This window comes from Pristis pectinata, chromosome 40, assembly GCF_009764475.1.
Source record: "Pristis pectinata isolate sPriPec2 chromosome 40, sPriPec2.1.pri, whole genome shotgun sequence".
Classification (NCBI taxonomy): Eukaryota; Metazoa; Chordata; class Chondrichthyes; order Rhinopristiformes; family Pristidae; genus Pristis; species Pristis pectinata.
Window position 1 is genome coordinate 7,838,571 of NC_067443.1, and position 25,386 is coordinate 7,863,956.

The 25,386-nt window shown below is 49.7% G+C and overlaps 1 protein-coding gene across 5 annotated transcripts in view; it reads left to right on the top strand.

Annotated features, from left to right (window-relative positions):
• The window catches only part of LOC127587552 (CUGBP Elav-like family member 3-B), a 50,901-nt gene that overhangs the window by 16,145 nt on the left and 9,370 nt on the right, over window positions 1-25,386 (top strand). For all 5 annotated transcript variants that reach the window (XR_007958790.1, XR_007958791.1, XM_052045985.1 and 2 more), the window contains 6 exons: window positions 13,912-13,960; window positions 20,562-20,690; window positions 22,988-23,067; window positions 23,915-24,058; window positions 24,445-24,583; window positions 24,971-25,120. Coding sequence is in view for 3 of the 5 variants with exons in the window: in XM_052045985.1 (XP_051901945.1) it covers window positions 13,912-13,960; window positions 20,562-20,690; window positions 22,988-23,067; window positions 23,915-24,058; window positions 24,445-24,583; window positions 24,971-25,120 (691 nt within the window). In the remaining 2 variants the exon portion in view is untranslated. The remainder of the gene's footprint in view (window positions 1-13,911; window positions 13,961-20,561; window positions 20,691-22,987; window positions 23,068-23,914; window positions 24,059-24,444; window positions 24,584-24,970; window positions 25,121-25,386) is intronic.

Below are 25,386 nucleotides of genomic sequence, written 5' to 3' on the forward strand. Positions count from 1 at the left end.
TCGTTATTGTACCTGCCTCAACCACTTCCTCTGGCAGCTCGTTCCATATACCAATGCCCGACTTCTGTATGGTGAGCGTGTGGGAGACCGGCGGGAGGGGTTTCCTGGCTGCCGCGGGGCTCCAGGCATTTTCTGCCGGGTGGGAACTAGGTTTCAGCCGCATTTCCGACTTGCAAATTGTTCGGGTTATGAGCTGCTCACAAAAACAGCACCCTGTCATAACTGGCGAGGACCTGTATGGAATAAAAACAGAAAATGCTGGGAATCTTCAGCTGGTCAGGCAGCATCTGAGGGGAAAGAAACTGAGTTGAGGTTTCGGGTTGACAATCTTCCATCATGATTGCTGGTCACTGATCTGGAACATTAACTGTGTGTCTCTCTCTGCAGATGCTGCCTGACCCACTTAGTGTTTCCAGATTTCCAGCAAGTGCAGTGTTTTGCCTTTCAATTTTGTGTTCTGACTTGGGGCATGCTGCCTGAAAGGGTAATGGAAGCATATTCAGCTGGAGTTTTCAGAAGGGGAATGGATAAATACTTGGTGGAAGCAAGTTAGCAAAACTATTGGCGAGAGAGCAGGGAGGCTGGGAACCAATAAGAGCTAGTACAGATGGGCCAAAAGATCTCCTGCTGTTCTGTATCATTCTATGAATTCCATTACCCAGCCATGTTCAAGTACAGGAAGTCCCCGGATTACGAACGAGTTCTGTTTTTGTGTCTGTTCGTAAGTTGAATTTGTATGTAGGTCGGAACAGTTATGTACAGTTCACATCTAGCGTCAATTAGTCAAATGTTTGTCTTAGTATATAGTATATATTTTACCTAAAACATCATAAATATAATAATGCAGTAACAGTTCTCCCTCGGGCCGACGAACCGCTTAAAACGCGCAGTATTTTGAGCGTCACGCAAAGTAGTCCGCCCGTTCGTTAGTACGAACCATTGTGTGGAACTCGATTTTTTAAAAAATAGTAGGCTTTATGGAGGTCAGTTCGTAAGTACGGGCGTTCGTAACCCAGGGACTTCCTGTACACTGAGAGAGGAGAGAAGGTGTATCGGTGGGTGTGGATTAGAAGTCACTGCTCGATGAGAATGGAGTGATGTTCAGAATTAACCTCCAGATACAAGCTTCAACTCCCAGCTTCTTGCATTATTTCTGCACACCCCCACCACCACCACCACCATCATCACCTCCCTATCTTTGCCCCCCTCACCTGGATTCACCTATCATCCACTAGCTCTTGCTCCACCTCTTCCCCCTACCCTTTTATACGGGCTATCTCCCCTCTTTCCAGTCCTGAGGAAGGGTCTCAGCCCAAGATATCAACTGTCCATTTCCCTGCCTGACCCGCTGAGTTCCTCCAGCACCTTGTGTGTTGCTCCAGATACAATTATTCAGTGGCAGTACATTAAGACCATTGAGAACTGGTGGATATAAGCTGTACTGATTCAGTCAGGCGTAAATTGGGTGGTTTGTTTTCAAGTAACAAGGTTTTGGAGTGTGGATAATTGGAGAGGGAGAGGACTCCAGCATGCTCAGAAAGAACAGATGACTTTGGAACCACAAGTCCAGGTCAGTTGTAGACTAATTGATGGAGATGAATTGGTGCAGTTAGAATCAGATTTATATCACTGACTTGCATGTTGTGAAATTTGTTGTTTTGTGGCAGCAGTACACTGCAAAGACATAAAATTACTATAAATTACAAAATAAATAAATAGTGCAAAAAAAAGTAGTGATGAGGCAGTGTCCGTGGGTTCATGGACCATTCAGAAATCTGATGGTGGAGGGTAAGAAGCTGTTCCTGCATCATTGTGTGTGGGTCTTCAGGCTCCTGTACTTCCTCCCTGATGGTAGTAACGAGAAGAGGGCATGTCCCAGGTGGTGAGGGTCCTTAGTGATGGATGCTGTCGTCTTGAGGAACTGCCTCTTGAAGATGTCCTCAATGGCGGGGAGGGTTGTGCCCGTGATGGAGCTGGCTGAGTCTACAACCCTCTGCAGCCTCTTGCGATCCTGTGCATTGGAGCCTCCGTACCAGGCGGTGATGTAACCGGTCAGAATGCTCTCCGCTGTACATCTGTAGAAACTTGCGGGAGTCTTTGGTGACATATTGAATCTCCTCAAACTCTTAACTCCTAACAAAGTAGACTCTTGACACAATCATAGAACAACACAGCAAGGATACAGGCCCTTTGGCCCAACCAGTCCATGCCGACCATGGTGCCCATCCAGCTAGTCCCAATTTCCAGCATTCGGCCCATCTCCTTTCAAGCCCCGCCCCTCCATGTACCTATCCAAGTGCTTCTTAAATGATACTGTTGTACCTGCCTCAACCACTTCCTCTGGCAGCTCGTTCCATATACTCACCGCCCTCTGCGTGAAAAGTTGCCCCTCGTCCCTTTTAAATCTTTCCCCTCTCACTCTATACCTATGCCCCCTAATTTTGGACTCCCCTACCCTGGGGAAAAGACTGTTACCATCCAACTTATGTATGCTTCTCACAATTTTCAACATTTCTATAAAGTCGCCCCTCATTCTCCTATGTTCCAGGGAAAAAAGACCCAGCCTGGCCAACCCCTCCCTGTAACTCAGGCCCTTGAGTCCTGGCAACATCCTTGTAAATCTTCTCTGCACTCTTTCCAGTTTAACCACGTCTTTCCTATAACAGGGTGACCCAAACTGCACACAGTGCTCCAAGTGCGGCCTCACCAATGACTTGTACAACTGCAACATAATGCCCTGACTGATGAAGGCCAGCGTGCTAAACTGTTTTTACCACCCTATCTGCCTGTAATGCTGCTTTCAATGAACTATGCTCTTGTACCCCTAGGTCCCTCTGGTCATAGTATATGCCCAATGCTCGTTTGACTTTCCAGAATGCATCACCTCAAACTTATGATGAAGCAAATATCTCCGCTAAGGCCCTCTGCAATTTCTTCTCTAGCCTCCCACAAATTCCAAGTTTGCACTCTGTCAGGCCCTGGGAATTTATCCACCTTAAGGCTGCAAATACCTCCTCCCTGGTAATATGAATTTCCTCCAAAACATCTCCACTAGTTTCCCTTATCTCTTAAGCAACCATGATTTTCTCCTCAGTAAACACTGAGGAGAAATATTGGTTAAAAGTTCCACCCATCTCCTGCAGCGCGAGACATAGGCAGCCTGCTAAGGGAACCTACTCTCTCCCTAGCCACCCTTTTACTCTTTATATAGCTATAGAACTTGGGATTTTCCTTAACCTTACCTATCAGATCCATCTCATACCCATTCTTTGCCCTCCTGATTTCCCTCTTGAATACGCTTAATCTTTTTATCGTCGTCAAAGGATTCACTCATCCTGGACTTCCTAAACCCAAGGTATACTTCCTTTTTCTTGACCAGAGCCTCAATATCACTTGCCAGCCAAGGTTCCCTAAACTACCAGATTTACCCTTCACCCTAACAGTCCTGGACTCTTGATGTCACGTTTTTAAAAGCCTCCCACTTGCTATTCGTTCCTTTCCCTTCAAACAGGCTCACCCAATCGACCTCTGCTAAATCCTGCCTAATTTCCCCCAAAATTAGCCCTGCTCCAGTTTAAGACCCTGACCTGTGGATCTGATCTATCCTTTTCCATCTCTGTCTTAAACGCAATAGAATTATGGTCACTAGAGCCAATGTGCTCCCTGACTGCCACTTCAGTTACTTGCCCTACCTTGTTCCCTAAGAGAAGGTCCAGTATTGCACCCTCCCAAGTAGGGTCCTCAATATATTGCCTCACAAAACTTTCCTGGATGCACTTCAGAAATCCCACCCCGTGTAGTCCCTTCACACTCTGGGTAGTCCAGTCAATAGCAGGGAAATTAAAATCTCCCTGTAATACAACCCTATTATTCTTACATCTATGAGCAATTTCTCTTCACACCTGCTCCTCACGTTCCCGCTGCCTATTGCGGGGTCTATAAATACAGTCCCACTAGAGTGACCCTATCCTCCTTGTTTTTAAGTTCTACCCAAATGGCCTCACTGGACGATCCCCTAAGAAGTACTGCTGTTGTGTCCTCCCCTATGAATGTTCTCCCTGATCTCACAATAGACCTTGTCATGGTCCTTGCACCTTATTGCCTGCCTGCACTGCACTTCCTCTGTAAATGTAACACTATGCTCTGCATTCTGTCGTTGCTTTTCCCTTGTACTACCTCAATGCACTGATGTGATGAAATAATCTGTATAGACGGCATGCGAAACAAAGCTTCACACCACCTCAGTGCGTGTGACAATAATACACCAATTCACCACTTCTGCTGTACCAACCTCGCTGCTCTCTCAGTCCAGATCTCTGCCTCTCTCTGTGCTCTCCCTCCTTCCCCCACTCCTGCTTCTGTCCTCTCTCACTTCCCTCCTGCTTTTCTCTCCTCCACCTTTGCCCTGTGCTGTTCACCATTGTTTGCTTGTTTCTGTGGGGAATGATGATGAGCCAGGTGATGTTGGCTCTGGTTTCTAAGTAACCCCTAGTCTGCATGGCAACTGGTTTCTCACTCCCTCTCTGAGACAGATGGCTGGGTCTGAAGAGCAAACAAACAAATTGTGTGGGAGTGGCTGCAAAGGATGTCAGCTGCATTCAGAAATGGGAATCATTGCAATTCACTGGGAAAAAGAAACTAGCTTTGATTCAAATGTGAAAGGGGATAAGATTTCAAAGATTCCATATCCAGTTTGTTGAGCCATGAGATTGGTATACTGTACCACCTCAGAGGCTACAGTGTTGATACCATGCCCACAGACCAGGTAGGCTGCAGGTTTCACTCCTTATCTGTGATCCTGGGCTAGATAGAAGGATTAAAAGTAAATCCTGATTCCTGATCACCACAGCCCTTAATGTCATAAAACGTCCTAACAACCTTCGTAGGAGACAAAGCAAGTGTCACCAGGCCACATAAGACTGCTGATCAAAGCAGTAACATTAAGGAGCCCCTTAAAAGTTGTGCCTTTGGCTGATAAGAGCTGGCTTCCAAAAGCTCTCAAGATTCAGACAATGATTTTTTTTAAAACGTGGCCACTGCTTTTGTCCAACATATCAAACACAGCAGGCAATCTGTGTAGGGCAAGCTCCCATTAAGAGCAACTGTGTAAATATGACCAGATGTGGTAAAGTTGATTGGCCAGGACACTGGGTGAATCAGGGAAAGCTGTGGGATCTTGTACTGCCTGAGAGAGCAGATTGGGCCATGGTTTTGTGTCTGATTTGTGAGAGGCTCCTGCCACTCTAGTGGGAGTTTCTGCCTGAATGATGTACTCAGATCTCTGGAGTGAGGCTTGGGGCACTCATACAGGGCTTCCAAGGTAGGTTGGTGCAGTGGCACTGCATCGAGGTGAATGAGCGGTGGTTCGTAGGTGGCTGGAGCTGTGAGGTACCTCCCCAGCCACCCATGAACCACCTTTCATTCACCTGTCCCTTGTAACATCGAGTCACTCTCCCTACAGTAGAGAAGGCTATGTAGGTGATTTAATAGCGTTGATTGAAACCCCAAAGCTTCTGAGAGTAAGAAAAGGGAAACTCTTCCTACTAGCTGAACCAAGGGGTACAGTCTTAGAGAATTGGCCAGAGAGCCATACCCTTATTAAATGTAAAGGCTGGGAATACCCCATCTAGGGTTTGATTCAATAGTGGCCTTCAGAAGGAATGAGAATAGTTTGTACAGACGTACGGAGAGTGGCACTAAATGGGTCTGCTTTTGGAAGAGTTAGCACACACACAATGGGTTGATTGGACAGTGCACCGCAGGAGGACGACGAAATGAGCTTAGCGGGTGGAGCATTTTCTCATATTCCCAATCCCTTATGACATAAGAGGCCATTCTGAATCACTGCCAGCTCTCGGAGCAGTTCCATTCCCGGCACTGTAGTGTAGTGGTTAGCGTAACGCTATTACAGCGCCAGCGACCCGGGTTCAATTCTGGCCGCTGTCTGTAAGGAGTTTGTACGTTCTCCCCGTGTCTGCGTGGGTTTCCTCCGGGTGCTCCGGTTTCCTCCCACGTTCCAAAGACGTACGGGTTAGGAAGTTGTGGGCATGCTATGTTGGCACTGGAAGCGTGGCGGCACTGGAAGCGTGGCGACACTTGCAGGCTGTCCCCAGCACATTCTCAGTAATGTTAAAAGATGCGTTTCACTATGTGTTTCGATGACTAATAAATAAATATCTTGTATATTTCTCTGTAACCTATTCTCTCTTACCTGTCCATCTGCAAACACCTCCCTCCCCCCATCCCCACCCCCAAATTTCCCTACCCACCTGCCTATATGAGGGACAATTTACTGCAGCCAATTGACCTACCAATCAGCACATTTTTTGGAACGTAAGGGGTGGGAAGTCGTCCCAATTTCTTCCCATCCACTCCCACTGTACGATCATCTTGGTGTAACAGGACATTTGCGTTGGTTATTGATATAAGCGTTATCAGAATCAGGTTTATTATCACTGACTTGTATGATGTGAAACTTGTTTTCTGGCAGCGGCATAGACATAAAATCGCTATAAATTACAAAAATAAGTAGTGCAAAAAGGAGTAGCGAGGTAGTGTTCGAGGGTTCACGGACTGTTCAGAAATCTGATGGTGGAGGGGAGAAGCTGTTCCTGAATCGTTGAGTGTGGGTCTTCAGGCTCCTGTACCTCCTCCCCGATCTTAGTAACTAGAAGGGGTGATGTCCCAGATGGTGAGGGTCCTTAGTGATGGATGCCGCTGCCTTGAGGCCTCTTGAAGATGTCCTTGATGGTGGGGAGGGTTGTGCCCATGATGGAGCTGGCTGAGTCTACAACCCTCTGCATCCTCTTGCGATCCTGTGTGTTGGAGCCTCCGTACCAGGCTGTGATAGCAAACTCTTAACTCCTAACGAAGTAGACTCTTGACACAATCATAGAGCAATACAGCATGGATACAGGCCCTTCAGCCCAACCAGTCCATGCTGACCATGGTGCCTACCCAGCTAGTCCCAATTTCCAGTGTTCGGCCCATATCCCTCCAAGCCCTGCCTCTCCATGTCCCTATCTAAGTGCTTCTTAAATGATACTGTTGTACCTGCCTCACCCACTTCCTCTGACTCACCATCCTCTGCGTGACAAGCTGTCCCTCAGGTCCTCTGCGTGACAAGTTGTCCCTCAGGTCCCTTTTTAAATCTTTCCCCTCTCACTCTAAACCTATGCCCCCTAATTTTGGACTCCCCTACCCTGGGGAAAAGACTTGCCTGCCAAATCTCCACAAACTCCCAACAAAGTAGAGTTGCTGGTGTGCCCTTTTTGAGATTGCATCGATGTGTTGGGCCCGGGATATATCCTCTGTGATGATGACACCAAGGAACTTGAAGCTGCTCACCCTTTCCACCACTGACCCCTCAATGAGGACTGGTGTGTGTTCTCCTGACTTCCCCTTCCTGAAGTCCACAGTCAGGTCCTTGGTGAGGGTCCGTAGTGATGGACGTCACCTTCCTGAGGCACTGCCTCTCGAAGACGTCCTCGATGGGTCAGTGATGGTGATTAACCTGGCAGTGAATCCGTTCCTTAGATTCCAATCCTTAGGAGGTGCTTTAAACTTCAGTCGACTTTGAGAAGGTGTCCTTACACAATTTGTGGACCAGAGACCAGCGACCTGTCACTATTGTTTGTCGGATCACTGTCCAGAGTAGACTGACCAGGTACAGCAGGGGCCAGACCGGGCAGTGAGTTGTACACCATAGGGGTAAGTGGCCAGGGCCCCCGGCCATCCCGTCACGGTGGGTTCATGAGTGCAGGCTCACCCCCATGGCTGGAATGGACCATCAGATCCAGGTCCCAGAACCCTCCTCAGGAGCCAGCACCACACAAGGTGAGCCACCTTGCAGAAATGCCCTCTGTGACATTCCACAGAGAGCAGAGGTGTTCTCCGTGCACCTTCCACCTCCTTGCCTTTGTCTGTGGACTGGACTCGCCGTGGTTCGTTCTGCTGTCTAGCAGCAAGGGAGAGTCTTTCTGTGTGGGGGGAGTCCTCCTCTTTACATCGGGGATCTGGGGTGGAGAACGTTGCTGTGCCACAGATATTTAAGTTCGTTCACTGACTCCCCGGCCGCCTGCTACGTCCATGGCCAGGAGGAGTTCCTTGTATATGTGGAGTGTGAGAGGTTGCCGCCTGTCCCTGTTGGAGTATTTGTGGGGGCTGCTCCTCAGGTTCTGGCTGTACTCCAGCCCCACTCTCCTGACCTTAGGGCACCCTGTGCGGAGCGGGGAGGGTTGGTCGGGAGACCTCCTCGTTAGACTGACACTGGGGCCACGGAGGGTTCTGTCCAAGCTGACAGCCTGCTCCTCTTCTGAGGATACATCTGTGCCTGGGTGTCCCTGGGGAGGGAGCACACGGTGTCCACTGGCTCTCTGGGGGCCTTCCGGGACTGGTGGTCACCACAGGGACACGGATGGCAATGTTTTAATCTAAACATTTTGTAAATATTGAAAAGAATGAAAATATTGTAAATATGTTAATAAACCTTTTTCCTTTTTTAAAAAAAATGTGGGACACAGCTGTTCTTCACCTCTGGGTCAGTGGGGACGAGTTGGCCAACATTACAGCAGTGATGACATGTTTGAACAACTTCATTGGTTGCAAGTGCTGTGGGATGTTCCGAATGTGTAACACATCCTCCAGTAGTGGCCTTGTCTCTCTGTGTAATTCCCACCCACCCTGCACCTACTGCCCTCATTTTAAAGCCCCTCATGCACTGCTGCTGTTAAGAGGACCCTACCTTCAGTATTTCAGGGCATTTGATTTTGCCCTGCCTTTAGTTCTGTTGTTGCTTTGCCACACAGAGGTGGGAGGGATGAAGTCTCTGGCGTGCAGCCGGGTTAAGTGCAGATGAATTTGGAGTAAAATGTATTGGCTTCCAGCTACAGCAGCTTAGTATCTCAGTGAGAAATGCAGCTGGAAGAGGATTAGCAACTCAAAAAGCGAGCAGCTGGTTTGAGCTGTGTCAATGCTCCCCAGCTAAACTCTGATCCGCAGATTTAGTCTGTGGCTGTGCAAAGCTGTCACTGCCAAGGCCTTGTTCTGAAGTCCTACATGCAGGAGGGTGGTGGGCGGCAGTCACCCCCACTCCGTGCTGAGCACAGCACCCTGCAGTGATGCAGCACCTCTACACCCGTAGCTGGGTAGGAAAGGTTCAGAGGGATATGCTGGCCCTGGAGAGGGTCCAGAGGAGGTTCACAAGAATGATCCTGGAAATGAAAGGCTTAAAGTACGAGGAGCGTTTGAAGTCTCTGGGCCTGTACTCAGGGGAGTTCAGAAGGATGAGGGGGGAATCTCATTGAAACCTATTGAATACTGAAAGGCCTGGATAGAGTGGATGTGGGGAGGATTTCCATCAGTGGGAGAGTCTAGGATCTGAGGGTACAGCCTCAGAATAAAGGGACATCCCTTTAGAACTGACCTGAGGAGGATGAGATCTTCAGCCAGTGGGATTCGTTGCCACAGAGGGCTGTGGAGGCCAAGTCAGTGGGTGTATTTAAGGCAGAGATTGATAGGTTCTTGATAGGCAAGGGGGTGGGGGTGGGGTTAAGGGTCATTGGGAAAAGGTGGGAGAATGGGGTTGAAAATAAATCGGCCTTGATTGAATGGTGGAGCACTCGATGGGCTGAATGGCCTAATTCTGTTCCTGTATCTTAAGGTGATACGGGCCAACACAGACGAAAAAGACCAGCTCAGGTAGGCAACTTGGTTGGCATGGACAAGCTGGGCCGAAGGGCCTGTTCCCATTCGTTATTACTGTGGATCCAGTTTGCAACCTGGTGCCTGTTATTTGACCTGGAGTAAACCCTGTCCAACACCATGTATGGGGGGGTAACGGTGTGGTGTTGGGAGGGGTAACGGTTGCTCTTTGGAGGAGAGAGTGAGTGTGAACAAAGTGATTCTGCTCTTCACAGCTCCAGTGACCCAGGTTGGATCCTGACCTTGAATGCTGTGTGTGTGTTTCCCTCAGGTCCTCTAGTTACCTTCCAGATCCCATAGAAGAGCATGTAGCTTAATTAGCTGTAATAAATCATCCCTAGTACGGGTGGATGGCAGGGGATTCGAGGGTGACAGGCTTTTAACTGGCATGTGAGAGAGAATGGGTGACAGGGAAATGTGGACAGATAGAATTAATGGGATTGCTCTGAGGGCCTTCGATGAGAATCGATGGGCTGAATGGCCTCATATAGGAGGTCCTCAGCAGCTTCATATAGGAGGTCAAGAATAAGAAGACCCCATGGCCACTATTCCCAGGAGGAGTGGGGAATTCTCCTGGGGCCAATATTTATCCCGTAACAACATCACTGAAAACGACAGGTGATTACAGGATGTGGACGGTCTGGAGACGGTGCAGGATGCTGCCTGGAACAGAGGGTCTGAGCTGTAAGGAGAGGTTGGACAAACCTGGGTTGTTCTCCCTTGAGGCTGAGGGGAGACCTGATAGAGGTTTTTAAAATTATGAGAGGCATAGATCAGGTAGACAGTCAGAATCTTTTCGGTAGAAATGTCAAACCCCAGAGGACATGGTTTTAAGGTTGGAAGGGGGGGGACGTTTACGCAGAGAGTGGCAGGTGCCTGGAGTGAGTTAGCAGGGTTAGTAGTGGAAGCAGGCAGTCTGGTGCAGTTTAAGAAGCTTTTAGACAGACGGATGAAATGAAGGGAATGGAGGGATGTGGATGATACACAGGAGGAGGACGTTTGGTATAAAGTGGCATCAAGATCAGCACAACATCATGTAAATGATGGTAGGAGTGGAGGGAAGACTAGGAAGAGTATCTCCACCCAGAGGGTGACGAGGGTCTGGGACAGAAAGGGTGAAAGAGCAGAAACATTCCCCCCCCCCCCCCCCAACCACACGCACACGCACACACACACAGCTATGACCTGCAGGGCTATGAATCCAGTGCTAGAAGGTGGGATTTGGCTGGACCCACACCCACAAAATGGGGCGAATGGTCTCCTGGCATTTCCTATTTGTGGGATACTTGCTGTTCAGAGAGAAGCCGCCATGAGGTGAGGTGCCTGGAGAAATCCAAGCTTGTTCGCTCATCTTTCAGCTTAAGACTTTGAACAAGCCCTCGTGCACTTCTTCTTAAATCTCTGCAGCCCTGCGATCAGCTTAAAAAGAATTCTGAGGGTTAGTCCGACACTAATTCCACACTAATCGGTTGTTAAAGGGCCTCATCCTACAGGTGATAGTTGGTGCTGCTGCCTTACAGCTCCAGCCACCTGGAGTTTGTACATTCTCCCTGTAACTCTGTGGGTTTAACACCACCACCCCCCCCCCCCCCCCCCCCCACCGTGTTTCTGGTTTCTTCCTACATTGCCAAGACGTGCTGGTAGATGATTTGGCTACCCTGCTATGGGAAAGATGTTACTAAACTGGAAAGAGTGCAGGAAAGATTTACAAGGATGTTGCCAAGATTTGAGGGATTGATTTGTAGGGAGAGGTTGGACAGGCTAGGACCTTATTCCTTGGAGCGTAGGAGACTGAGAGATGATCTTATAGAGGTGTATAAAATCATGAGGGGCGTAGATAGGGTGAATGCACTTGGTCTTTTTTCCATGGTTGGGGAATCAAGAACTAGAGGGCACAGATTTAAGGCGAGAGGGGAGAGATTAAATAGGAACTTGAGGGGCAACTTTTTTTTTACATGAAGAGTGGTTATGTATGTGGAACGAGCTGTCAGAGGAAGTGGTTGAGGCAGGTACAACTACAACTGTTTAAAGACAGTTGGACAGTTACATGGATTGGAAAGGTTTAGAAGGTTATGGGCCAAATGCTGGCAAATGGGACCAGCTTGAATGAGGCATCTTGGTTGGCATGAACCAGATGGTCTGTTTCCATGCTGTATAACTCTGACTTGTGTAGGTTAATGACACAAAAAAAATCAAACGGAGAGTTGCTGGGTGTGAGTGAGAGAGAATAAGAATAGAGGTTTCTAAAATCATGAGGGGCGTAGATAAGGTGGATATGGAGAGAATATCTTCCCTTGTAAGAGTTTCTACCCTTCTCTTTCCGTCTCTCTCTTGTCTCCTGCTCTTTTTCTCTGCCCCTCACCTCTCTCATCATCTACCCAACCATTTCAGTGCTTCTGTCAGTAAAATAACTAGTCGGCAGCCAGCGTGAGAGATCCTCATGGATTCAGCCAGACGGACGGAATGTGACCCTTGTGCACTCTCACACACAGTGGCCCTCACAAGGATGGGGATGTGGTGGATGTTTAATGGGACAGTGCGGAGGGAGCTTAACGCTAACCCTTGCTGCCTCTGTATTTTCTCTTCAGTGGTACCGATCGCTTTAAATGCCTCACTGTCAGTAATCCTTGCTTCCTCTATCTCACTGTTTTTCTGCACTTGGTCCTAAGTGTTGTCCATCTGTATCTCACTCCTATTTCTCCAACTGTTTTCCATCTTCTACAGCTGCCTCTTACTTCCTCATTTCTCTAATTCCTCTGACTAAAGGACCCACACTTACCTTTGCCACTCTTTAGAAATCACTTACAAACACACAAAGGAGAGAGAGTCCACGTTTTGGGGCTGCAATCCTTTGTCAGAATGCTCTCAATTGCTCTCTCTTTGTCCCCCGGATTTTGTTCTGGATTTCCAGCGTCTGCAGTTTCTTCTTGATTATCGTTTCCTGTTAGAAATCTTGGCCCTTTTCCTTGTTTTTTGACAAGCTCCCCTCGTCATCAATTTTCAGCCCATCCATTGCTGATCCTTAAAGCTCTCCCAATCTTCTTGGCAGCATTATCAGCTTCTTAATTTAATACTATTTCTTGACCTTTAGTTAACTCCCGATGGGTCACTTTTCCCAAGGGGATTTTATCTCTCAATGCAATTTGTTGAGAACAATTACGTATTTCTGTTTCCTATTTATCTACAAGCAAACCATTTCACGTAATTTCCCAATCTGCTTTTTCCCTCTTAATTAGCTGGATTTAAGACAATAAAAGAATGGTTTCTTCTCGTACAGTAGTGGGCATGGGGGTCTGTAAGGACCCTTGCCCCACAGTGCCATCACCCCATCGGGTGAGCTTGGCTCTGATACCTCTCACAGTTCAAACTCTGTCCTGCAAAGAGCAACCTGTGGTGCCCCTGGTGTGGGACAGGGTTCACTCCAGGTCAAATAGCAAGCACCAGGTCTTCAATCGGATCCACTCTGGGTACAGAGCTGTACAGCACGAAAACGGGCCCTTTGGCCTAAATTGGTCATACTGACTAAGTTAGCTACCTGAGCTAGTCTTCTGCCTGCCTGCAGCCCACATCCCTCCAAACCTTTCTGATCCACGTACCTGTCCAAGTGTTGTAATCATACCCGCCTCTACCACTTCTGGCAGCTCGTTCCACATACCCACCACCCTCTGTGTAGAAAAGGTTGCCTCTCAGGTCCCTTTTTAAATCTCTCCCCTCTCACTTTAAACCTGTGCCCTCTAGTCTTAGACTCCCCCACCCTGGGGAAAAGACTATGACCATTCACTTTATCTATTCCCCTCATGATTTTATACACCTCTGTAAGGTCACCCCTCAGCCTCCTACACCAGGGGAAAAAAAGCCCCAGTCTATCCAGCCTCTCCTTATAACTCAACCCCTCCAGTCCCGGCAACATCCCAGTGAATCTTCTCTGCACCCATTCCAGCTTAAAGACATGCTTTTTATAGCTAGGTGGCCATACATTACTCCAAGTGCGTCTCACCAATGCTTTGTACAGCTGTAACATGACATCCCAACTCCTGTATTCAGTGCCCTGAGCAATGAAGGCAAGCGTGCCAAATGCCTTCTTAACCCACCCTGTCTGCCTGCGTCACCACTTTCAGGGAACTATGTATCTGTAGCACTAGGTCTCTCTGTTCTACAGTCTGGTTACAGCATGGTGCTCATCTCCAAACTCTCCTTGGCTTCTTGCAGATGAATCGGCCCATCCAGGTGAAGCCAGCAGACAGTGAAGGTCGAGGAGGTAAGCGCCTTCGTGGTTTCTCAGACAACTTTGTCTTGGTGAATCGTCAGCGTCCTGGAACCCTGCCTCCTCTGGGAGGGGTGCTTTATATCAGTGACCCAAAGATTCTGTCCTCTGTGTCCTGTGGTGAGGAGGCACCATTTCCATTCCCTGATGGTCATCTCAGAATTAGACTGTCCGGTCACCAAACCGGTATCAGTGGGGAGCAGCAGTCACTGCCAGAACCATCAAAGGTTGGGTCTGCATTCTCTGGCGTTTAGAAGAATGAGGAGAGACCCTATTGACTACACCTGGAGTATTGTGTACACTTCTGGTCACCACTCCACAAGAAGCATGTGGTAGCAATGGAGAGAGTACAAAAGAGCTTCACCACAATGCTACCTGGAATGGAGAGCTATAGTTATGAGGAGAGATTGGATAGGCTGGGTTTGTGCTGACTGCAATGTAGGAAGCTGAGGGGTGACCTTATAGAGGTTTATAAAATTATGAGGGGCATCGATAGGAGAGATGGTCAGTCTTTTCTCCAGGGCAGGGGAGTCTGGAACTGGTGGGCACAGACTTCACGTGACAGGGGAGAAAGATCTGTGGGGTAAGATTTTTCACTTTGAGTGTTGTGAATATCTGGAACAAGCTGCCAGAGGAAGTGGTGGAGGCAGATGCATTTACAATATTTAAAGGGCATTTGGACAGGTACCTGGATAGGAAAGGTGTGGAGGGATGCGGGCAAATGGGATTAGTGTAGATAGGCATCAGGGTTGGCGTGGACAAGGTGAGCTGAAAGGGCCCTTTTCTTTATTATATGATTCTGTATAAGATCCTGAGGCAGCATGACTAGTGGTGTGCCACAGGGGTTGGCATTTGGACCCCCATTATTTATATAACCGATTTATAGACAATAGGAGCAGAAGTAGACTATTCGGCCCTTCGAGTCTGCACCACCATTTTGAGATCATGGCTGATCTTCAACAATCAATATCCTGTTCCTGCCTTGTCCCTATATCCCTTGATTCCCCTATCTATAAGAAACCTATCTAGCTCCTTCTTGAAAGTGCCCAGAGAATTGGCCTCCACTGCCCTCTGAGGCAGTGCATTCCACAAATTCACAACCCTCTAGGAGAAGAAATTTTTCCTCACCTCTGTCCTAAATGGCCTAGCCCTTATTCTTAAATCATGCCCCCTGGTCCTGGACTTCCCCAACATCTGGAACATATTTCCTGTCTCTATCTTGTTCAATCCCTTAATAATCCTGTATGTTTCAATCAGATCCCCTCTCAATCTTCTCAATTACAGCGTGTACAATCCCAGTCTCTCCAACCTCTCAGCATAAGACAGTCCCAACATCCCCGGAATTAACCTCGTAAACCTACGCTGCACGCCCTCTATAGCCAGGATATCCTTCCTTAACCCTGGAGACCAAAACTGTACCCAATACTCCAGGAGTGGTCTCACCAGGGCCCTGTACAAATGCAAAAGAATCTCTTTGCTTTTGTACTCAATTCCCCTTGTAGTACAGGCCAACATTCCATTAGCCTTCATCACAGCCTGCTGCACTTGCTCATTCACTTTCAGTGACTGATGAACAAGGACTCCTAGATCCCTTTGTATTTCCCCCTTACCTAACCCCACACCATTCAGATAATAATCCGCCTTCCTGTTCCTGTGGATAACCTCACACTTATCCACATTAAACTTCATCTGCCAAGTATCTGCCCACTTACCCAACCTATCCAAATCACCTTGAATTCTCCTAACTTCCTCTACACATGTCGCACTGCCACCCAACTTTGTATCATCAGCAAACTTGCTAATGTTATTCACAATGCCTTCATCTAAATCATCAACATAGATCGTAAACAGCTGTGGTCCCAGCACCGAGCCCTGTGGCACCCCACTAGTCACGGCCTGCCATTCTGAGAAACATCCATTCACCCCTACCCTTTGTTTCCTATCCGCCAACCAGTTTTCTATCCATGTTAATACCCGCCACCCAATTCCATGAGCCCTAATTTACCCACCAATCTCCTGTGCGGCACTTTATCAAATGCCTTCTGAAAGTCGAGGTATACAACATCCACTGAATCTCCCTTGTCTATTTTCCTGGTTACATCCTCAAAAAAACTCCAGAAGATAAGTCAAGCATGATTTGCCCTTGATAAATCCATGTTGACTCGACCCAATCCTATCATTGCTATCCAAATATGCTGCTATTTCATCCTTAGTAATGGACTCTAGCATCTTCCCCACCACAGATGTTAGGCTAACTGGACGATAGTTCCCCGTTTTCTCCCTCTTTCCTTTCTTAAAAAGTGGGATAACATTAGCCATTCTCCAATCCTCAGGAACTGTCCCCGAGTCTAAGGAACATCGGAAAATGATCACCAATGCATCCACAACTTCTATCGAATACACAAGATACACAATGAATACACAAGATCATTAAGTCTGCATAAGATTAGGAAGTGTTGTTGATAGTGAAGAAGATTACAGGGGGATCTTGATCAGTTAGGGAACTGGGCAGAGGAGTGGCAAATGGATTTCAGTACAGGTAAGTATATCAGTGATGCACTTTGGAAAGACAAACCAGAGTAAGACTTGTACTATGAATGGGTGGGGCACTAGGGAGTGTAATGGAACAAGTGCATAGTTCACTGAAAGCAGTGTCAGAGGTAGACAGGGTGGTGAGAAAGGCATCAGTCATTGGCGAGGCCGCACTTGGAGTACTGTGTACAGTTTTGGTCTCCCTGTTATAGGAAAGACATGGTTCAACTGGAAAGAGTGTAGATTTACAAGGATGTTGCCAGGACTCAAGGGCCTGAGTTATAGGGAGAGGTTGGCCAGGCTGGGTCTTTATTCCTTGGAATGTAGGAGAATGAGGGGTGACCTTCTAGAAGTGTTTAAAATTACAATGCATAGATAAGGTGGACAGTAATAGTCTTTTCTCTGGGTAGGGGAGTCCAAAACTTGGGCGCATAGGTTTAGGGTCACAGTCCAGCCCTCTGTGAAAGGTGGGCCACATCCTGGATCGGATAGATATTGGCCTGAATGGACTGGCCCAGGACCACGTAGGACTAGTTGCAGTGGATCACGTGAACCAGGCAGACGAATGTAAACCAAGCAAAGATCTTGTGATCAGTTCTGAGGAGAGAGGCCAGGACACAGGTCTCTTAAGAGGTGGATATCGTCCCTCTTGGGCAGCAGGATAGGTAGAACTTCTGCCTTGCAGTTCCACCAAACTGGGTTCAATTCTGACGTCGGGTGCTCTCTGCGTGGAGTTTGTACATTCTCCAAATAACCGGATAGGTTTCCCCGGTGTTCCACTTTCCTCCTAGGTCACAAAGACCTGCAGGTAAATTGTCCTTAGTGAGGGTAGGTGGAGGAGAAAGGGAGTGTGAGGGGAAAATAAGTTACAAGGAAAGAAGTGTGGGAATGGGTTTGATGGGATTCTCAGAGCTTGATGGGCCAAATAGCCTCCCTCTGTGTGGTAAGGAAATATGAGAATGACAACTGCCCTGCACCACAAGAAAGTCACCAGACATTCCCCCAGTGGCTCTCCAGGAAGATTTGTCTCATGAGAGCTGGTGGAGGGTGCCGGTCAGCTCCAGGGGACGTGCCTGAAGGTGCCTGGTCTTCCTCTGCACCTTCCCTCCACCCAGATAGTCCCCTCTTCGCCAGCCTCTGTCCCCACTTTGCCAGCACCCATGAGGCTAAGAGGTAGCAGTACTACCCTGGGGCACTGAGGTGGAATTTGGCAGCCCACTGCTTGGAACAGCTCTTCCCAACGTGCCTCACCGTCTTGCACACCTGGCACAGTGTTCCACCGAGGTCCAGCGGGCACGATGGGCTGTACTCTGGAACTGGACATTCAAGTTCCCATCGATATCCTCCTCCCATGCCAGCTGAATAAAGAGCCGGTGGTGAAAGGGGACGACGTGAGTGAGGCCGCTCTCCCAGAAACAGAGCAGCATCAGGGTGATCTCCAACCTCCCCTCCCCCAGAGGGTGCACACAGGGGAGGAGAAGCTCACCGAGTAAGGCCGGGACATTAGAGACCATGACAAGCTGAGCAGTAGCCTCCAGGCAGTCCACAGTGAGCCCCTGGTTCAGGATTAATGACACCACCCACTTGGTCTTCAGGGAAAACACATTCTATACATCTTAGGGGCTGCAGCTATGGTCAAGGAGCCACCAACCTCGACCATTGCCTCTAGACAGGTCTTGACGGTCACACTGGGGCGAGCGTAGTCCTTGACGCATTGTTTTGCTGCTTCAGAAATCGAAACAGTAACAGGGCTACGGGAGTGCTCGATACCCAGCTGAAGGGGGTGGGGGGGTGGATGGGGTCCACCAACAGAGAGGATGGAGCGGCCATGTGGTCTACCGGCCGTGCCCAGTCAAAATGAAGCAAGGTTGGAGGGAGGGGAGAGAGCTTTGTGGGAAAGGGGAGAGGTGATGATTAGTCTTTGTGGTGGATCTTTGGCAGGTCAGTGAAGCCCACCTAGTTAGTACCAAAGTCCAAGCTTTAACACCCAGGCAGCTGTGGTCCCCACCATTACAGTGCAGAGAGTCGCAGAGTTGTACAGCACAGAAACAGGCCCTTTGGCCCAATGCCCATGCTGATCAAGTTGTCTACCTGAGCCAGTCCCATTTGCCTGCACGTGTCCCCCATCCCTCTGAACCTTTCCTGTCCATGTACCTATCCAAATGTCTTTTAAACGTCCTAATTGTACTTGCCTGTACCACTTCCTCAAGCAGTTTGGACACTAAAAGCCAGTGGCACACAATCTGGCTTTCAGCATCAGAATTCAACAAAAGGTTGATCAAAAATCTAAATATTGAGGATCCTTGTTTCCGCCTGCAATGTGTTGAATCGTAGGTGTACTGAATTGTTGAACAAATGGGATACATACAGCAACGTGCAGCCACATCGCAGACTCCTGCCCTGAACTCTCAGATTGCATAGGGACCTAAGTGATCCACTTAGTGAGCCGGGACATCATCAAACAGCTATTAGACCCTCAACTTATAATTACAAAATGCATACTTCCTGCTGTTGCTCACCCTAGAACTCCAGCCCCTTCCACCATCTCTCACAAACCATGGCTGGGAAATGAGTATTAGCATCACCTACATTTCAAGAATAAATGTTAATGTTCCTGGGTATTTTCACCAGGGAATTGCATTTTGGATGCTCGGGTGAGCGTACTTGTGTATGAAAATAAAAAGTGCAAAAGCACAGCTCTGACCTCTGTGTAGAGTGGAGACCCCAGCCCCTGTGAGGTTGCAGCCTCCTCTCCATTTCTCCACACTTCCTAATCCCAGCCACCAACCCTATAATGCAAAGGGCATCCTCCTCCTCTCCCTCCTCTTTCCTACCAGCAGGTCTCTGTGTGTACTCTCGCTCTCTCCAGCTTCAGCTGAGGCTCTGCACACCGATGGCCTCCAGTTACCAGTGCTGGCCCTGCACTGGGAGTGTGTGATGGGATGGTGTAGAGGGATGTGGCCTGACCTGCCGAGTATTCCCAGTATTTACTGTTTAAGGCCATAAGATATAGGAGCAGAACTAGGCTACTTGGCCCATTGAGTCTGCTCTGCCATTCAATCACAGCTGATTGTTTTCTTTATCCCAACCCCACTCTCCCACCTTTTCCCTGTAGCCCTCAACCTCTGCCTTAAATACACCCAATGACTTGGCCTCCAGCCGTCTGTGGCAACGAATTCCACAGATTTACCACCCTCTGGCTGAACAAATTCCTCCTCATCTCAGTTCTAAAGGCATGTCCCTTTATTCTGAGGCTGTGCTCTTGGATCTTGGACTTTCCTACTGATGGAAACATCCTCTCCATGTCCACTCTATCCAGGACTTTCAGTATTCAGTAGGTTTCAGTGAGATCCCCTCCCTCATCCTTCTGAGCTCCATCGAATTCAGGCCCAGAGACATCAAACACTCCTCATATGTTAAGCCTTTCATTCCCGGGATCATTCTTGTAGACCCTCTCTGGGGCCAGCACATTCTTCCTTCGATAAGGGGCCCAAAATTACTCAAAATATTCCAAGTGCAGTCTAACCAATGCCTTATATTTTGATTTTGTTTTAGATTTCCAGCATCTGCAGTATAGTGGACCTTTCCTCTGTATCTACCCCTAAGCTGTCCCTGGCCTGGGAGTGTGTGATGGGACAGTGTGGAGGGAGCTTCATGCCGTGGCTGGCCCCGGGAGTGTGTGACGGGATGGTGCGGAGGGAGCTTCACACTGTGGCTGACCCCGGGAGTGTGTGATGGGACGGTGTGGAGGGAGCTTCACCCTGTATCTGACCCCGGGAGTGTGTGATGGGACGGTGTGGAGGGAGCTTCACCCAGTGTCTGACCCCAGGAGTGTGTGATGGGACGGTGTGGAGGGAGCTTCACCCTGTATCTGACCCCGGGAGTGTGTGACGGGACAACCACGGAGAAATGCAACTCTTTCCTAAGAGTGAGGTTAGAAACCAAGCGGGCAGATTTTTGTGAGACTTTACACCCCTGCACTGCAGTGTAATCCCACTCTTCACCCCAACCCCATTTCCCAGATCGTCAGTATGGTTCTCAACCTCCCCTCTGTGTTCTCCAGAGGACCGGAAGCTCTTTGTGGGAATGCTGGGGAAACAACAGACCGACGAGGATGTCCGGAAAATGTTCGAGGCTTTTGGGACCATCGAGGAGTGCACGATTCTGCGAGGGCCAGACGGCATCAGTAAAGGTAATTGAATTAGACGTGGGCTGAAGGGCCTGTTCCTGTGCTGTACTGTTGTGTTTTGTGTTCCTTCCAGGAGAAAGACAGGCAGATGCTCACTGGCCTATATAACCAGGACACAAACCTCTGACCTCACCGCACCAAGATTAACCCTTGATACCCTACCACTGCACATAACCACACGGTGTGTTTTAAGTTGCATGAGGTGTGAGTTGCAGTCTTCGTTCTTTGAGTGAAATCGTATTCCAAGTGCCCCAACCTCTGCTTTAGACAGCAGGTCAGAATCAGGTTTATCATCACTGACTGGTATGACGTGAAATGTGTTGTTTGCGGCAGCAGTACAGTGCAAGGCATAAAATTACAATAAATTACAAAATCAAATAGTGCAAGAAAAAAAGCAATAACGAGGCAGTGTTCATGGGCTGTTCAGAAATCTGATGGTGGTGGGGAAGAAGCTGTTCCTGAATTGTTGAGTGTGGGTCTTCAGGCTCCCTGATGGTGGTAACGAGGAGGGGGCAAGATGCTTCGTTCCTTTGTTGCCTCAGAGGGCTGTGGACATTGGGTGTATTTCAGGCAGAGATTGATAGGTTCTTGATTGGTGAGGGGGGTGGGGTTAAGGGTTACAGGGAGAAGGTGGGAGAATCGGATGGAGAAAAAATTGTCCATGATTGGTGGAGCAGACTCGATGGGCCGAATGGCCGATCATGATCCTATATCTTATGGTCTAATGCTGAATATGAGTAGTTGAGAAACACCACTTTGTTTTCCGTTTCTTACAATGGCACATTGGAGCAGCTGGTAGAGCCGCTGCCTCTCAGCTCCAGAGACCCGGGCTCAATCCTGACCTCCGGTGCTGTCTGTGTGGAGTTTGCACGTTCTCTCTGTGAGTTTCCTTAAGGGCTCAGTTTCCTCCCATGTCCCAGCGACACATCAGATCGTAGATAATTGGCCACTGTGAGCTGCCCCTGGTGCACAGGTGAAATGGAAATGTGGGGAGAACGGGTTACGGGGAAATCAGTAGGAGATTGGTATTGCACAGAGTTGTGGGGCAAACGGTCTCCATCTATGGAGACGCAGGAGACTGCAGATGGTGGGATCTGGAGCAACAAACAATCTGCTGGAGGAACTCTGTGGGTCGAGCAGCATCTGTGAGGTCGAAAGGGATTGTGGACGTTTCAGGTCCAAACCCTGGGGACCACAAAATGATAAGAGATCTTTATTAGTCACATGTACATCAAAGCACACAATGAAATGCATCTTTGGCGTAGTGTGTTCTGGGGGCAGTGAGATTAGTGTAAATGGTACTTAACGGTCAGTTAATGTCAGGTGCACACTGTGGGCTGCAGGTCCTGTCCCTGCGCTGTACTGTCTATGTTCTATGTTTATCATACTGCTGACCCCAGGCCAGCAATTCACAGAGTCAGAGTTGCCCAACTCGTCCATTCCGACCAAGGGGCCTACCAAGTTAGTCCGATTTGTCTGCGTTTGGCCCACACCCCTTGAAACCCCCCCCATCCGTGTATTTATCCAGATAGCTTTTCAACATTGTTATTGTACCTGCCTCAAACACTTCTGCTGATAGCTCGCTCCATATATGCACACAACGTAGGTTTGAAGTATGAAACCAACAGTAAAATGTAATTGGTTTATTATTGTCACGTACTGATGTACAGTGAAAAACTTTGTTTTGCATGTCATCCATACAGATCGTTTCAAAAGATAAGTACATTGAGGTGGTACAAGGGAAAAGCAATGATAGAATACAGGATATAGTGTTACAGTTACGGAGAAAGTGCAGGTAGACAATAAGGTGTAAAGGCCATGATGAAGTAGATTGTGAGGTCAAGATTTCAACGTTATCATTCAAGAGTTCAACAGTGGGATAGAAGCTGTTCCTGAGCCTGGTGGTTCATGTTTACATCTTCTCCCCGATGGGAAGGGGGAGAAGAGAGAATGACCAAGCTGGGAGGGGTCTTTGATTACGCTGGCTGCTTTATTGAGGCAGCATGAAGTGTAGACAAGAGTCCATGGAGGGGAGGCTGGTTTTCATGATGGATTGAGCTGTGTCCACAACTCTGCAAATTTTTTCCGGGAGTGTGTAATGGGACAGTGTGGAGGGAGCTTCCCTCTGTGTCTGACCCGTGCTGTTCCTGCCCTGGGAGTGTGTGACTGGGCGGTGAATGCCTGCAGTGGGAAGTGTTCCGTTCTGAAGTATTGATGTGCCTTGCTTATTTTGATGTTTCCAGGTGTAGCCACCGGTCTTGTCCTCAGATCGTTGAATTAACCTCTCATCATTTGCGCAGGTTGTGCCTTTGTGAAATTCCAGACGCATGCAGAAGCGCAGGCCGCAATCGTTGCACTGCACGGGAGCCGCATGTTACAGGTGAGGTCCATACTGTTTCACGTGCTCCAGACCATACTGAAATAAGTTGGAACTCAAAGCAAGGTTGAGATGGACTTGCTGCTTTGTCTCAGTCTCGGGACATCCCGAACGCTGCGCAGCCAATGGCAGTTCAGCATTGCTGCTGCAGGGGAAACGTGGCAACTAACGAGCACAGCAAGATCCCACAGCCAGCAGTGTGATGATGGTGGTTGAAGGGTTCACATTGGCCTCGGGACAACTAAATTAATACAGCGCCCTGGAGAGAGCAGATCCAGGCTTGACATAACCTCTCATCTGAAAGCGGGTGCCCATGACACTGTGGCACTCGCCTGGACAGGTCTGAGGTGTAGCAGATGCCCCAGTGTCTGCTGAAGGGGCTTAAACCCATCATTTTCTGACACTGGAATGAAGAACTGCGTGCACTCGAGGAACACAGATGTTTTCTCGCAGGGTGTTTTCTGCAATTTGTCCCAGTTTTATTTCCTACAAGGCACCTGGATCTCACTCCATTGGCCTAGATCAGACTGACAGCGCGACCAATGGTCCCGGGTGCACAGCTGACAGAGTGGCCAGTGGGTGAGGCAATAGTCTGACCTCCTGTTCTCGCTGACCCCTCACGGTCCATTCAAAAACAGGAGAGTGAAGGTCAACTCAATTCAGTCATCTTCTGCCAGAGTAACGTTTGATCATTGGAGCAGGAATCTGAATGGGAAGGGGGATTGAATCCAATGAACTAGTGAATGGATGGGTCCATTGGGATAGTGCCTGGGTCATGGGGGGGGTGGAGGGGGTGATATGGTGGGGCGAACTGGGACCCCCTCCTGACACCTGTGCTCCACCTGGACAGGGGGCGTCGTCGAGCCTGGTGGTGAAGTTCGCAGACACGGACAAAGAGCGCAGCCTACGGCGGATGCAGCAGGTGGCGGGGCAGCTGGGGGTCTTCAGTCCCATGGCCGTACAGTTCGGAGCCTACAGTGCGTACACGCAGGCGGTGAGTGAGCATGGCATTACGGAGCCCTCAGCCCGCCACGGAGTGGGGGGGTGGGGGTCGCTCCCCTCAGCTGGGAACGTTGTGCCTCCGGGGGCACAGCTGCGACTCCCGCCCCCGTCTCATCCGGCCCCCCTCCCGCCCTGCCCCCTCCCACCAGTGTGGGGTGAGGTTGGGGGGTCAGTGTGTTCAAACCCCTTCCCTGTGAACGGTCAGTGAGTAACCTGGAGGGACCCCTGACCCAGCCGCTGACGGGGATGTGGGGAGTGGTGGGGGGGGGGAGGGGTTCTGGTGCCAAGTTGCGTTCTAATGGCCGTGCAGGGGTTCTCCGGGTGCGCCGGCCCCTCCGTTCCCACTCTGCCTTTCTAACTCCCGCTCTCCCCTGGCAGCTGATGCAACACCAAGCAGCACTGATGGCTGCTGCACAGACCGCCTACCTCAACCCCATGGCCACAGCCGTCCAGCTGCAGCAGGTGGCAGCCGTCAACGCCAGCAGCCTGATCGCCAGCTCACTGACATCACCCTCAGGTGAGCCCGGGGTGGGGGCACTGGGTCAGGTGAGCCTGGGGTGGGGGCACTGGGTCAGGTGAGCCTGGGGTGGGGGCACTGGGTCAGGTGAGCCCAGGGTGGGGGGGCTCTGGATCAGGGTGTTCTCAGCTCCAGGGATTGGTATCCTGGCTCCTCACCATCCCTCTCCCTGCCTCCCCCCTCTCGCTGCTGCCTCCTCTTCCTCCCCCCCCCCCCCCCCCCCCGCCGCCTCCTCCTCCCATTCTGCCCCTTCGCCGCTGCCGCCTCCAACCCCCTTTCCTCCTCCACCCCCCCCCCCCCCCCCCAAAAACCTTGCTCCGGGCAGGGCCATTACCTCCGAGACAAGCCGCACCAGTCTCATTGTATTGTGGCCTTTCTGCTCCTCAGGAAGCAGCACGCCCCCAGGAATGCCGGCGGCCCAGGTTCCAGCCATTGCTGCACCCCTTGCCCTCAACGGTTATAGCCAGATCGCTGGTCAGACCAACGGCCAGGCAGCCTCTGAAGCCATCTACACCAACGGGGTCCATTCCTACCCAGGTAACCGCAGAACACTCTCAGGCTGCAGGTGGGTGCTGGGCACTCACCAGTGCAGGGTCACAGGTAGCCTCGCCTTCAGCTCCACTGGCATGGTGCTCAGGTCCCTACCTCCAGGACCACAGCACGAAAATCTCCCTCGACGCTGCGCCGCGGGAGGGGCGGTGAGGAGGGGAGGGGTGGGGTGGTGAGGAGGGAGCGCTGCGCTGCGGGAGGGGCGGTGAGGAGGAGAGGGGTGGGGTGGTGAGGAGGGAGCGCCGCGCCACGGG